Here is a 16,291-nt window from a genome sequence, read left to right as displayed (position 1 = left end):
CTTTTATTTTGACATAACTTATTGGGAAAAAGACATTTGTCTGTAAACTGATTAAGAAATTGTTGCATGTTTAAATGTGAAGCACTGTATAATTTCATTCCCATTATTTAGGCCTAATTTGCCTAAAAGAAGAAATGAATAAAATTAAACCGGCACCATTAAATCTTTGAAACTCTTTTGAAAGAATTAATAAAACGTCCTCATGATTAAACTCAAGTTCTCTCATTATAATCAACAATATTCACACGATGTAAAAAAAAAAAAAAAAGCTTTACTAATTGACAACTAAAGTCATTTTAAAGGAAACCTTCTTTACTTGCTCTTAAAGTAGGGTAATATCATATGGCCTAAAATCTTTTAGAAAAAAATCTGATTTATGATATAAACCGATTTTTAAATCAATATTCAAATGACGAAGAAATTTTACAAAACAAGTTTTAATATAGTTCTTTATCATTCATTTAGCAGTCAAATTTATAACTGCAACATGATGATTAAAAAAAAAAAAAGTACTGTTATTACCTTATTACCTTAATACTGGAAAGATATAGGTCCCCTTCTATTTTCAATATATATGTTGCCCCTTGGTAATATTATTAGAAAATACGGAATTAGCTTCCACTGTTATGCTGATGATACTCAGCTATATATCTCAACGAGACCAGATGAAACTTCCCAATTATCTAAGCTAACAGAGTGTGTTAAAAATGTAAAAGATTGGATGACACACAATTTTCTCCAATTAAATTCGGATAAGACCGAGATACTAATTATTGGACCAAAAAACACTACACAGAATCTTGTAGATTACAATCTGCAACTAGACGGATGTACTGTTACTTCCTCTACAGTCAGAAATCTGGGTGTTATATTAGACAGCAGCTTGTCTTTTGAAAACCATATTTCCAATGTTACAAAAACTGCATTCTTCCATCTTAGAAACATTGCCAAGCTACGAAACATGTTATCTGTTTCTGATGCAGAAAAGCTAGTTCATGCATTCATGACCTCTAGACTGGACTATTGTAATGCACTTCTAGGTGGTTGTCCTGCTTCTTCAATAAACAAGCTACAGGTCGTCCAAAATGCAGCAGCTAGAGTCCTTACCAGGTCAAGAAAATATGATCATATTACCCCAATTTTACAGTCTCTGCACTGGCTACCTATTAAGTTCCGTATCAGTTACAAATTATCATTACTTACCTATAAGGCCCTAAATGGTTTAGCTCCAGCGTACCTAACTAGCCTTCTACCACGCTACAACCCATCATGCACCCTAAGGTCACAAAACGCTGGACTTTTGGTCGTTCCTAGGATAGCAAAGTCCACTAAAGGAGGTAGAGCTTTCTCACATTTGGCTCCCAAACTCTGGAATAGCCTTCCTGATAATGTTCGGGGTTCAGACACACTCTCTCTGTTTAAATCTAGATTAAAAACACATCTCTTTCGCCAAGCATTCGAATAATGTTTCTTTTTAATTGTGAGTGTAGTTGCATCTGTTCAAAGTTGCATTTTTATTCATTAGCTTGGGTTAAACTAATTTTACTTTGTTGGATCAGCAGCTATGCTAATGATGTCTGTATTTTGTTTCTATGTTTCGCCATGGGATTTACATCCCGTGGTAACTAGGATTTAAACAAGCTCCAGTCTGGATCCAGAACACCTGAGAAGAGATGATGCTGACCCTCAGAGGACCCCAGATGATGCTAACCTTGAATCAACAAACAGAACTAACAATTATTGCTAAATGTGTGACTGAATCATATAATAACTTAATAATATTGATAGTTCATCGTCTATCTGACTACGTCTTGTATTATTATTATTATTTTTTCTAAAATCCTGTCAAATGTGCACAAACTACTAGCTACTACTAAATATTGTAGAAACATAATTTTCTGTAAAGTTGCTTTGTAACGATTTATTTTGTAAAAAGCGCTATACAAATAAACTTGAATTGAATTGAATTGAATATAAAAATTCTAGTTTATATTTCCATCTCGTTATGCCGCTGGTTTAGATTTTCGATGAACGCGCATTGCTGCAGGTTGATTTTTGGCGTATGTGCTGTGCTTGTGCAGCTGCGGTTGTCTGCATTTCGTCAGGTGAAACATCTCTCTCACTCGCAGCAGAGTCTGTGAGAAGCAACAACTTCCCCTCCGCGCACACTGATACCAGAAACACGCTCCGCCTTCACTCCGTGAATAAAGGATTTCAGTATGTTTCAAATGTTATGTTCATAACATAGCATATAAAGTAATAATAATAATAAAAAAAATAACAGGAGAGTTTCAAAGTGGCTTAAGCTATGTTTAAACTTTTTCCCTATATCACATGCCAAACTAATAACATTTTAAACATTACATCTTTAATTGCTGCTTTCTGCTGTAAAATTTTGTTTGTGATGAAAATAACAGTATATTTTCTCTAAACAGATCGATTAACTTCTTCAAGATTTCAAAATCAGATAGCATGCTGAGAATGTAGCACTGTAAGATTACATTTGTTTGAACGCATTATTTCGAAAGCGATTGAGTGTGAATCTGTTTAAATCATGCTTTAACCCGAAAATAATCAGTAAAAGAAACAGACAGACTCTTAACATGCCGCTCGACTCTTGCAGTCAACCTTCTGATCAAGCTAAATATGTTGGCTGTTGTCATGAATTTTACTCGTGATAAGATCATATTTAAATGTTTGTGCAAAAATTATTAATTTTCATTAATGACAGGGAGGCGCCGTCTCATCACTTTAATTTTTCATGATAATGAATGTATAATTTTTTAATTAACATAATATGTGTCTCACATAGGTACATTAAAAATATATCTACAGAAAGCTTGAAATGTTTTTAAACGAAAAGGAATAGTGTAATGTGTGAATGTTGCATTTCTCTCGTCGGAGAGAGCCAGCACTGTGAATATAACCAAAACAACAGTCCTATATAAACCGGTTCAGCAAGTGAAAGCCTCATAAGACACTGTCCATATGAAAGAGCACCTTTATCTCGACCCCCACCAGCCATGAATAACTATCCAAAACCCAACCCCCTCCAGCTGAACAGAATTCGGTCTGTGTTTTGGCTCTGAGGAACGGTGTGTTACTGTGCTGAAACATGTCTGCACTACACTTCATACATTTCTCGCAGCCCATATTATTATTTTCACAAGACCATAATGATAATAACAAATCATCAATTAATAATTAATCATTATTTTTTTCGAAAATCATTGTTATTTGTGATCGTGGATGTTTGCGGGAGGCTTTAAGACCAAGCGGAGTCCTCTGTTCCCGCCTCACAGCGCACGGGTCTCCACGGGTCTCCGAGGCTTCACTGTGTGGTTTGACTTTACTGAATCAGATTGAGGCGAACTTATCGATAATGAGCCCAACATTTAGCAAGGCAAGAAAATTCTAACGGAAGGAAGACGTATATCATTGAGCTAATGCTGTTAAAGAGAGAGAGAGAAGTCTAGGACTATTCTTAAACTTGGAGCTCATTATATTGAAGTACAAATCCAAACACCAGAAATGTTATGCATTTCATGAATAATGAAATGTTATGAAAATTATGCATTTTATTTATTCACATGCTGTATTATTAATTTCACAGTATTTTTACCACCTAGATGACTAATCTTTAAAGTCACAATTCTATAATGGTCAAAATTACTCAGGCCAATGGTATTTTTTAATGACATTATTTTATTATTATTATTAGTATTATTATTTGAATAATTGTAGCTTACATTAATAGGTAAAGCAAAACAAATATTCGGATTGTCCCTTATTTTCTCCCTTGTTTTCCTAAAGAATAAACACGTATTTTTTACAAGAATAAACATGATAACATATTATTAATTAATAAAAATAATTTAAGCAATTCAAACCATTTTTTAAACTTGAATTTAAATACTATTAAACTAACTTTAAATTCTCCAGGAGTTTATAAGTAAAAAAAAAAAAATTCTAAATGAACTTGTGTTAACAATATAATTAGAACTAACAATATAATTCGATTTTTTAAAATGAACAATTGCTGTATAAAATGGGACAGCAGCCTTTATATCAGTGGTTCTCAACCTTTTTTTCCTCTACGCATATAATTTACATATTACGTCAGCAATACAAACCAACCTGATGTATAATATTATAGCCTAACTATTATGATATATAATCTATAACATTCATTGAAATAAACAATTCTACTCCCCATAAATAAAACACCTGATGCTGTCGGGAGCTGACCAATTTTGTGAGATTCAGCTTGAAAGGAGTAACACAAAGTTGCTGCGATTGTAACGCCTGTGTTATACTTTCCACATGAGCAATCCGGACGTGTACACGGCCAGCGCGGACGCAGACTTCTTCAATTTATTGCCTACTTCTGAATGTGCAGACTGATGGCCAGCACTGCAATTGCCCAGAATTATTGCACATCGCTGTCTTTATATTCTTTTATTGACCGATTGCACAGGTTCGAGTAGCAATGAGCTTCTTCACTCTGCCTGAACATGTGCAATTTTGCTTTTGAAGCCTATTGACCACGCGCACCTGTCCGCGCGGTCATCTGCTCAGAGCCTCGGCACACACTCTCAAATGACGATTCACAGTTTGTACATTGTGTTCATTCGCTGGCATTTTTTGAATTTCTTTTTTTTTTTAAACTATTTTGTCCATTCTGATGCGCAATTTTACCTTAAAGGCAATTTTAGTGCTCATGTCTGAAAATAATATATGAAGAAAAAAAAAATCACATAAAAAAATTAGGATATAGCTTATATTTCATTAGTAGCATTTTTTTTTTAAATTGATGTAAACCATAACATTTTACAAACTGATAAAGTTTTTTTTTTTTTTTTTTTTCTTTCTTCATTCAGCATGTAAAATTTAAAATTTAATTTAAATTTTATTCAGCATGTGGTGCAGGCCACATTTGATTTCATGACGGGCCGCGGGTTGAGAACCACTGCTTTATATCAAATATTTTTAAATCATCCACAGCTGAGCTTTGCTGGAGGCTGATCTGTGCCAGATCGCGTGAAGTGAATGTAATGGACAAAGTCATTTTCAGATGCAATGAAAAAAAAAAAAAAACATGGATAACCTAGATTAGTCCCAGGCTCTGTTCTGAAGTAAAATAATTATAATTACTGTTAACCAAGAGTAACACATTTTAACAGATTAATCGCCTATTTTCATTTGCTGAATGTTTTCTTTATTTTTTAAACACGCTAAAAAATAAATTAAGTTTGTCAGAGGAAAAAAATATATGAGTCGTGTATAGGTTTCATTTTAACGGATCAATCACCTATTTTCGTTTGCTGCATGTTTGTTTTTTTTAAACACGCTAAAAAATTAATCAGAGTTTGTGAGAGGAAAAAAATAGGCTATTAGAAAATATTTTACAACAAATCCTTTAAATTTAACAAATTTATCAGAAAACAATAATTAAAAATATATAATTCTAGTGGATAAATATAATTGCAGTATATAATAATATAGGCTTAGTAATAAAAGTAAAAAGCGCAGCGGTAAGCCCCAGATAGGCTGGCCACCTACTGTATATTTTTTCTATTGCTTTAATCTGTAAAAAGATAGTTTAGATTTCACGTTTCACCTATTTATACAGTAAATCACACAACAGCTATTTCATGTTTTAGATGTTTTTACAGCATTCAAGGTTAACTCTAATGCTGCCAATCAGTAGGTGTAATCACTTACTGTGATGTCAAGTGCTATTTATAAAATTAATCTGTAAACACATTCATGGATTTATTCTTTATTCTACACCACTCTGTCCCTTCTCTGATCATCATGCTCTGATGATTTCCTGGTTTTACGAAGCTCATCCCTCAGAAATATGCAATGGGCACAGATTGGTTAGATGGCCCAGTGTGTTGAGATTCCCTAAAGTGCACCCCTCACCTCAGTGGCATGTGCTCCGGTGCTTTATTTTAAACAATACTTGTGAAACTTGTGAACCCATTAGTATCGCTAGAAGACAGAATCATGATTAATATATGGATAGATATTTTTGAGCACCCATAGTTTTGATGGCAGGCAACAACTCTTCAGCCCCTTTCACACTGCACATTGGACTTTTTTACCAGGTGTTTTGAAGGCAAATCAATGTTTGTGGCAGAAAAAATGTGTGCAAACTGTAACAAAGCAGAAATCATTTAGTTCCGTTTGCCATCTTAAGCGAAAGTTAACGTGCCTAGCGTTTTTGACTCTTATATTACACGTCACACCCTGATGTCACATGTCTTTACGGAACCTTTACGGGTTGTGTGTGAATGCATGCACATATTCCAGGTAATTACTGGCAGTGTGAAAGTGCAAAATCTAGTGACCCGGGACAATTGCCGGGACATATTACCCGTGTTTTATCCGGAATCGCAGTTTGAAAGGGGCCTTCTTCTTCTATAAAGCAGTGCAACATAGCCTTGCCCACTTTGTTGCATGTTCCCAGGGGAGGGGTTTATGTAAATGTATACACAATAAATGTAAAAAAAAGTTTGTCAACTTGAAAACAGTGTATACATTTTCAGAACTATAAACAAAACAATATGCATGCAAATATTTATGGTAGTATCAATAACTCAAAGGTCTTACCACAGACTGGTCCGTTGGTTGACAATCTGCCACCGAAAGTTCAGTCTCTGTTTTCAACGAAGTAAAAAATAGGAGATAACATTAGGAAAATCCTTCTCTGCAGTCAATATTGTTTTTTAGTAATTTACAGGAATGACAACTGCATTCTACAACCAGATTAACTCCCAAAAATTCACTAGGGATGTAACGATAACCGATTTGACGTTAAATCATGTTAGAAAGTATGAGGCCTGGGAATGGCACAAATTGCACAAAAATCACAGAGGAATTTCTGTTGGGTTTTGTACGCACAGATTTTTTTGTATGTAATGGTGTGTTACATGAGTTTACTGATTTTTGTACATGTAAAATGTAGCTTGAGGAGCACTCCATTGAATGTTTACAGGTGGCGCTATTGAGCCATTTTATCACATCCACTTCTGAAACCCATATCAGATGTACATTAGGGTTGTAAAAAAATATCGATACACATGAGTATCACAATATTTTGTTTGGCGATACTGTATCGATTCTCAAAAACTTAATATCGATATATATATACATATATATATATATATATATATATATATATATACACATACATATATATATATACACATACATATATATATATATACACATACATATATATATATATATATATATATATATATATATATATATATATATAAAAAAATCTTACAAGACTAATGCCAATTGTTTCGTTTCGAGCTGGTCCCGTGTGGGCCTCTTCACGTGTCGCGGCCTGTTTTTAATCAGTCTATGGTCGCTGCAAGCGGCGGAACTGAGGCTGCAGTTTCTCTCTTTTTAGGGGCATATGTATATATATATATATATAAATTAAACAATTTAACTGTGACATTATAATATAAGACCAATATTAAAATGTTCAGAAAAACATCCCTATGGTAGCACAAAGTTCATTTTTTTTATTACTGTTTTATGTGTTTTATAATAATTTGACAACTTTTAATATATGCAATAATATAAATCCATTAATTGACAGCACCATTGGATCTAAAGGTATCAAACCAACTGTAAAATATACAGAATATCATTCAGTATGATGCTCAAGGCATAGTTTTTCAAATTATGTGTCTTTGTTTTTATATGAATTATATATATCCATATTTTTCAACTGTTTATATACTGTACCCACTTTAATTAAACTAACACCGTTTGAGATAAAGGTATCAAACCAACTATTATATTCTTCATAATGCACAAGGGCTTGATATTGTTACAGGGACTGATGATTGCAAATGCAGATCCCACTGTGTTCTGGTTAACAGTTTTTATTTATTTATTTATTTATGCTATGGTTTACTTATGGTGGTGTTCTTAATGACAGCTTTCCTTACAATATATACTATTCCTAAAATAAGAAATATCCCAATATATCGCCTTGCTTACAGTATCGTAGTGTATCACAATATATCGTATTGCTGTATCGTGATACGTAACGTATCGCCAGATTCTTGGCAATACACAGCCCTAATGTGCATTTTTGCAAGTTCTGGTGTGTGTGTAAAATGTATATAATTATTAATATAAACAAATAGATATAGTTATAACAAGTGGGGCAGGGCTGAGAGCTGTGGGAGCAAAGCGAGGCAGGTGGAGTTTAACAATAATGAGCCTGAATTTACTTTGTGTTAGGCAGTCATCCATAAGGGGCTGCCGCTTACTTTCATTTTACTGTTTATTTTCATTATGCGTTTCAATATTCGTAGATTCCCACTTCCTTCTAAAAAAAAATAGTAAACAGTACGATTAGAACGATTTTCCTGTTTTTACCATAAAATTGCATTATATACAGAAATCACATACTCCATCTCTCCTGATCTCTCTCCCTCTCCAAGACTCACATACAGTTTGCAGACACGTTTAACATATGCTCTGACGAATTTGTCAGTAACATCATTTAACAACTTAAAATACATGACAAGTAAGGTAACAACGGAGCTGTTTGTTAAGAAAATTAATAAAGTTTCACTATTAGTAGAGACATTGCTGCCACTTTTGAGAGACGCAGACTCACAGAGGTAGGTAAATTCAACCGTAATAAAGATGAATGTATGAAATTCCTAAGGGGGTGCCTTTTAACCTCTGGTCTCCACAGAAATCTTTGTCAAGAGAATGACACAGAAAAAGGGCTGTGCGATATGGACAAAAAAACGGTTTTTAGATAAATTTTGCGATTTCGATTTTAATCACGATTTTGACACACACAGACATGCTTTACAGTCATAAATGCATTCAGTATAAATTTCACACATATTTCCAAAAGAAAACCAATGAGAGCTTTATCTCTAGCTTACTGTAGCGGTGCCTCAGGTGTTATGTGTTTTGCCCAATATATTTATTGCCCAAGGGTCACTGTACGCATCTGCAGTGCGTATACAGTAAGTTATGTGTAAGCAGTTCAGAAGCAGCAACGAGAGTGCATTAATGTAACGCAAAAGCACATTAAAATAATGTGCAAGCGCGAATCTATCCACTCGCACCAGTGATGCGCGGGTCAATGTATTAATAACCTGCACCGACCGACGTTTTCAACTAACCCGCCCGCAACTCGGACCGCAAAAAAATAACAATTAAATATTGTACCCGACCCGCATTTTTAAAAAGCAGTAAATGCTCATCGTAGCGTCAATGGGCCATAGAAATGTAGGCAAAACTAACTAGGCAAAAAAAAAAAAAAAACTTAATATATTATAATTTTGTCAAGCATTTTAAAAAATCGTCAGTAAGCTCATAATTTGTACTAAAATAGTCTAGTCTGGCTATGTCTACTTGTATGTTTCTGCAAAGTCAGCAGACATGAGCTCGTGAGCGGAGAGCGCATTTCTGAATATCCCGATCCGCTCACTCATTCCGTGGGGTCTCGCTCAACCCAGAACGGCCTGTTGGTTCGAAAATATGCAAGGAGTCATTTAATTGAGTAGTAATAAACTGGTGTTTTCTGTGTTGCTGCAGAGATGAAGTTGACGATGGAGACTCGCCATGAATGCCAGAGAGAAATGCACATTTCATATGAATTACATCATCAGAGAGTAGCCCATTAATTTTGGTTTGAATATTTTCGTTTAAAATTAGACATTTCAAGCTTTCTGTAATATATAGCCTATATTTCTCAAAACTGGGAGGCACATGCTGAGAATTCACATGCAATGCAAGTGATCGTGCCAGCGCCTTATTACATTCTCTGCTTGGCTATATATTTGCTTCTTATTTATTAAATACGGGCAACTGATTGATAAAACATTGATCTAAATTAAGATACAATTTATATAAAACAAAACTTAATGAAGTCTTCAAAATCATGTTTTACCAAAAACAGCGCTGTTGCTCCCCATGCAGTCTTCTTTGCCGCCTCCATCTCTACTTGCAGACTGAGCTCGTGCGACATCTTCATGCCAGTTATTCAGCCAATAAAGTGTAGGTGTAACAGAAATGAGTCGAACCAGACAAATTAAAGAGTCTATCAAAGCGATGTTTGAAACACGAGAGCCGAATTCCTCAGGAAGTCATAAATCAGTTCTAGTGCCACAAGAACCAAGCAAGATGACCAACCAACTTGTTCACACAACAGCTTTCAACATTAAGAACCACTAGAACAATTATTTACAATTTCAATTCGAAGAAGAGAAATTTGGTGTCAAATTTGTTGTTCGTAATTGAAATGCAACGCTGGACATCACATGGAAACCCATGAGTTAAACACTTCCATTGACCCCCCCCCCCCCCCACCTAGCAGAACCAGACTGAAATTCCTAAGGGGGGGAAGGGCTTTAAACCTCTGTCTTCACAGAAAAGTCTTTGTCATGAGAATGGCAAAGAAACTGCTTTTGTGCATATATATGGACCAGAATGAACTCAAAAAGACTCATAAAATAATCAGTCCATCGCATCACTCCATATTCATTTATGTGTAACCCACACATTTGACTATCATGTTATAATCACTTATTGTGTATGTTTTTTTTTTATAACTATGGCATAGCTTAACGATTTATAATTGTGTTTGGTATGTGTGTGATCGAATCTTCTTGCTTGAATTAGCCCTGACAATAATTTATTTGTCCCATGTATCGTATTCGTGTTATAGGAATCATGTCCAAAATTAGACCCTGCAAGGCAGGAAAATTCGGACCACATGCTTGGTAAGATAAACAAATGATTTATGATACCCCCGAGCCAAGACAATATCTGATTGGTCAAGACAACATTTGAGGTGTGGCCAACAGGCCACTTTAAATACCTAGGACACCATGAAATCTTGCTTTTAGTCTGCTTCTAGTCTCTAGCTATGCTTCTGCTAGCGTGTAGCTTCTAGCCATGCTGTTTGTCACCACTGTTCTTTGAGCGCGGTTCCTGCGTGCTTCAGCCTGCACGCCTGCTGCTATTTAGCCACGATGAGAAGGAACACAACCTAGTCTCGTCAAACTTTATTTATTTTCTTTTCCGTTTGAGAGTTTCGTGTTCTGAGTTAAGTTTTGTAACGTTACCATACAATACCCCTTACAATGGGAGTCCCTTTCACAGGAAACGAAGGCAATGTATCCCCAGATATTTGTTGTGCTGGTGTATCTAATATAATTTTAGTCACATTGAGGAACTCAATGGGAGGGCTAATTGCGTGATTGATGGTTGTTCATGTCTATGCAATTTAAACTATTGCTGTAAACTTGGGATTCCATATTTCCATTCTCTTAAACTCATCTTTCCCTAACTTTCGATCTTCCTGCAACTTGTGTGAATGTGTGGGTGCGTGCGTTTATGTGTTAGATTAGCTTATATGTCTTAGATTTATCTAATAAAGCCTTATTCATATTGAAAAGAGAAGTATCTTGTGTTTTGTGCTTACAAGTTAATGTCTTAAACTGCCGATCTTGTTACTGTGCTAATTGATAGTGTTTCACTATAGTTTGGATATTAGTATCCAGCGCAGATTTGATGTTAAACGGCTCGTTCACTGAATCGCAGGGCGTCTAAGTGACCAGCCGTGAAACAGTGATTCTGTTCAAATTCCCTTTAAAATCTTAAATGATTCCCTTTGAGCTAAATTGACCTGTTTCCGTTACATAGGCCTATGTATTTCAAAAATGCGACCGCGACCCGAATATCATAAAAAATATTTTTGAATGACTCATAACCACGGGCACCTGCTCATTTGGGATCAACCCGCGCATCACTGACTCGCACGCAGATTTCATTTGCTCCGTTAACAAAACCAGATGCGCTTGCTCAGATCATAGACTGTAAAAGGATCAGATATATGCTGCCTTACAACGTGTCTCCTCTCGCTCAACCTGTGTCCTGTGCACTCACAACTCTCTCTGTGCTCTTGTGCAAGATATTAAATCTTTTCGCACCTTTCTATTTATAACTTTTTCTGTTTTCGTCTTTTTACTGTGTGCAGTGTGTACGTTCTGTTCCGTTAACATGGGCTCGAAAAAAAAAAATGATACGCATCACAGTGTGTGTGAACCTGGAGTTAGGCACATGCCCAGTCTGCTCTCAGTGCTCTGCTTTCGCGCTCCACTCAGGTGCGCTGCATCCTGATTGGTTCAGATTACATACTGCAGGAGGTCAGGGCTGCAGAAAATCGGTGCTATAAGGTGATTTAGAAATCGCGCACACTCAAATCGCGATTTTATTTCGATTTCGATTAATCGCACAGCCCTACACAGAAACTGTCTTTTCTACATATATATGGACCAAAATTAACTCAAAGAGACTTATAAATGAATATCAGTTCATTGCTTTACTCCATATTCATTTATATGTAACCCACACATTTGACTATCATGATATAATCACTTATTGTGTATGTCTTTTAATAACTATTTGATAGCTTGAGGATACATATTCATGTCTAGTATGTATGTGTTTGAACCTGTTAGCTTGAAACAGTCCTGACCATCAGTTATTTGTCAAATGTATCATATTCTTGTTATAGGAATCATGTCCAAAATTATACCCTGCAAGAGAGGGTAAATTCGGACCACATGCTTGATAAGACAACATATGATTTATGATACCCCGAGCAAAAGACTATATCTGATTGGTCAAGACAACATTTGAGGTGTGGCCAACAGGCCAGTTTAAATACTCAGGACACCACAACATTTTGTTTTTAGTTTTTAGCTTGCTTGTGCAATTAGTCATGCCTGCTTTAAGTATGCTTTTAGCTCGTAGCTTTGCTTCCTAGCTTTTGCTTCTAACCATGCTTTTAGTCATCACTGTTCTTTGAGCACGGTTCCAGCGTGCTTCGGCCTGCAAGCCTGCTGCTACTTAGCCACATTGAGAAGAAACACCACCTAGTCTCGTCAAACTTTACTTCATTTCTTTTCCGTTTGAGAGTTTCGTTTTCTGAGTTAAGTTATGTAACGCCATGTCTCCGGAGTCTGACCTCGAGTGCCTGTTCAACTTCAACCAGCAACACAACTCCACGTCTTGAGCCAACGCCCAGCCACAGGCTTCCCAAGATGTCACTTCAATGACTACTGAACTTCCAGCCAATCAGCAAAATCGTGAAAACCCCTTTCAACGACAACTTTACACAGGCAATGTACCTCCAGACTGATCTATACTGGAGTATCAAATATAATTTAACCTCATTGAGGAACTCAATGCGAGTTTTAATTAAGTGATTGATGGTTGTTCATGTCTATGCAATTTCACGTATTGCTGTAAACTTGGGATTACACATTTCCATTCTCTTAAACTCATCTTTCACTAACTTTCGATCTTCCTGCAACTTGTGTGAATGTGTGAGTGCGTGTGTTTATGTGTTAGATTTGTTTATATGTCTTAGATTTATCTAATAAAGCCTTATTCATATTGAAAAGAGAAGTATCGTGTGTTTTAATAAACGTGCAACATTTAATAAATGTTTTAATAAACAAACTCCAGCTGGTCCAAAATGCAGCACCTAGATTTCTTACTAGAGCCAGGAAGTATGACCATATTAGCCCAGTTTTATCAACACTGCACTGGGTCCCTGTTATACATCGTATAGATTTTTAAAATCTTGCTTATTACTTATAAAGCCCTGAGTGTTTTAGCACCTCAGTATTTGAACAAGCGTTTATTGCATTATAGTCCTCCTGCGTTCTCAATTCTCTGGCTATTTGATAATACCTAGAATTTAAAAAATCCTTTTACTATTTAGCACTAAAACTATGGAATAGCTTAGTTGTAGACACTTAATATCATAAATGAATCCTACTCCCAATCAGGGGCTGTTCTGACAAGCTTTGACCCCCTCTGGCATGCTTAAATGTGTAAACATATCACACCAAACAATTTTGGATGAAAAGCACAGTTTGTCATGTAAACTATATATAAAAAAAGAAAAGCTGATTAATTAAAATCTGCATTCACTCGCAGGACACTCAACCAGAGGGTCATTTTTAAAGCACTGCACATTATAACCAATCACACATGATTCTGTTGATCTTATGAATGCAAGGACCAGTCAGAGGCATTCAGATGAGACAATGCTAAAACACACTGCTGTCTACGTGCGCGCGCTGGCTAACTGAATCATAATGCGTATACACGTGAATCGACTCCAAAGCCAATAAATCCTAATGGGAAATATCCCAAAACGCACTACAGAAAACCTTTTTTATGGTTTTAATGGTTAAAAGTTGGTTTATAATGTTTGTAATGGTATTTGTAGTTGAAACCATTAAAATTTCTGACAGTTTTATTGTTTTGTTTTTCAGTAGGGACATAAGCCTAAATCAATTATACAGTGGTATTGTGGCTGCTGTGTGTCACATGACAAGCATAAGAGCCCCTCCCCTCCTTCAACCATGACTCTTCAAAAATAATAAGTGCATGATGTACCTGACACTACAAAATTATTTTTCAAATAAATTAAACATGATTAAATTAATTTTCAAATTGTTATATATTACCTCTAGACATTGCAGTGATACATGGTGTGTGTGTGTGTCTGTGTGTGTGTATATATATATATGTATATATATATATATATATATATACATATATATAAACAGGCTAAATACACATTGGAAAAGGAGATCAAAGTGGCAAAGAGGAATTATTCTGAAAAAATAAGGACTCAGTTCACTTCCAACGACTCCGCATCAGTGTGGAAAAGTCTAAAGAAGATCACCAATTACAAGACACCACCCCCCAGCACCGTAGAGAATCAACGACTGGCAGACGATCTGAACGAGTTTTACTGCAGGTTTGAAAGAACACCCATCACCTGCCCTGAACGCCTCCCCCAACAACCATTCACACCCTTCACAACTCCTGCAACCAGCCCTGAATGCCTCTCCAAACTACCGTTCACACCATTAACAGCTCCTGCAACCCATCCTGAACACCTCTCCAATCAAGCACTCTCACCATTCTCACCTCCTGCATCCCCCCTCTCCCCCACACCTGCAATTCAGATCAGCGAGGATGCGGTGCGCCAGGTCTTCCGGAAGCAGAAAAGGAAAAAAGCACCAGGCCCAGATTGTGTTACACCAGCCTGTCTGAAATCCTGTGCTGACCAGCTGGCCCCCATCTTCACACAGATCTTCAACAGATCGCTGGAGCTGTGCGAAGTCCCTTCATGCCTCAAACGTTCCACCATCATCCCCATCCCTAAGAAACCCAAAATTACAGGACTAAATGACTACAGGCCTGTGGCTCTAACGTCTGTAGTCATGAAGTCATTTGAAAAACTGGTGCTGGGCCACCTGAAGGACATCACTGGGCCCTTGCTGGATCCTCTTCAGTTTGCCTACAGAGCAAACAGGTCTGTGGACGATGCAGTAAACATTGGACTGCATTATGTTCTGCAACACCTAGACAGACCGGGGACTTATGTGAGGATCCTGTTTGTGGACTTCAGCTCGGCCTTCAACACGATCATCCCAAACCTCCTCCTGCCCAAACTAAATCAGCTCTCCGTGCCCACCTCAGTCTGTCAGTGGATCAACAGCTTCCTGACAGACAGGCAGCAGCTAGTGAGGCTGGGAAAATACACATCCAGCACCCGTACAATCAGCACCGGAGCTCCCCAGGGGTGCGTTCTCTCCCCACTGCTCTTCTCCCTGTACACTAATGATTGCACGTCTAAGGACCCCTCTGTCAAGCTCCTGAAGTTTGCAGATGACACCACACTCATCGGCCTCATTCAGGACGGTGACGAGTCTGCTTACAGACAGGAGGTAAAAGAGCTGGCTGTCTGGTGCAGTCTCAACAACCTGGAGCTTAACACCCTCAAAACAGTGGAGATGATCGTGGACTTCAGGAGAGACCCCCCTGCACTCCCCCCACTCACCATCATGAACAGCACTGTGACTGCAGTGGAGTCATTCAGGTTCCTGGGCACCTCTATCTCTCAGGACCTGAAGTGGGACATTCACATTGACTCCATTGTGAAAAAGGCCCAGCAGAGGTTGTACTTTCTCCGCCAGCTGAGGAAGTTTAACCTGCCACAGGAGCTGCTGAAACAGTTCTACTCCACCATCATTGAATCCATCCTCTGCACTTCAGTAACTGTCTGGTTCAGCTCAGCTTCTAAATCTGACCTCAGAAGACTACAGAGGGTAGTCCGGACTGCTGAGCGAATCATCGGTTCAACCCTCCCATCTATTCAAGAACTGTACTTATCCAGAGTGAGAAAAAGGGCTGT

General features: G+C 37.0%; 1 protein-coding gene across 3 annotated transcripts in view; it reads right to left on the bottom strand.

Moving 5' to 3' along the window:
• Window positions 1-16,291, bottom strand: part of xpo5 (exportin 5) — a 138,337-nt gene that overhangs the window by 48,517 nt on the left and 73,529 nt on the right. For 2 of the 3 annotated variants that reach the window (XM_026224890.1, XM_026224889.1), the window contains exon 26: window positions 6,619-6,665. In XM_026224890.1, the coding sequence (XP_026080675.1) occupies window positions 6,619-6,665 (47 nt within the window). Of the gene's footprint in view, window positions 1-6,382; window positions 6,457-6,618; window positions 6,666-16,291 lie in introns of all 3 variants that reach the window. The other variant, XM_026224891.1, reaches the window with a different exon arrangement.

Source organism: Carassius auratus, chromosome 38 (assembly GCF_003368295.1).
Source record: "Carassius auratus strain Wakin chromosome 38, ASM336829v1, whole genome shotgun sequence".
NCBI lineage: Eukaryota > Metazoa > Chordata > Actinopteri > Cypriniformes > Cyprinidae > Carassius > Carassius auratus.
The sequence above is the reverse complement of the archived record's forward strand: the minus strand, read 5'-3'. Positions and strand labels throughout refer to the sequence as shown.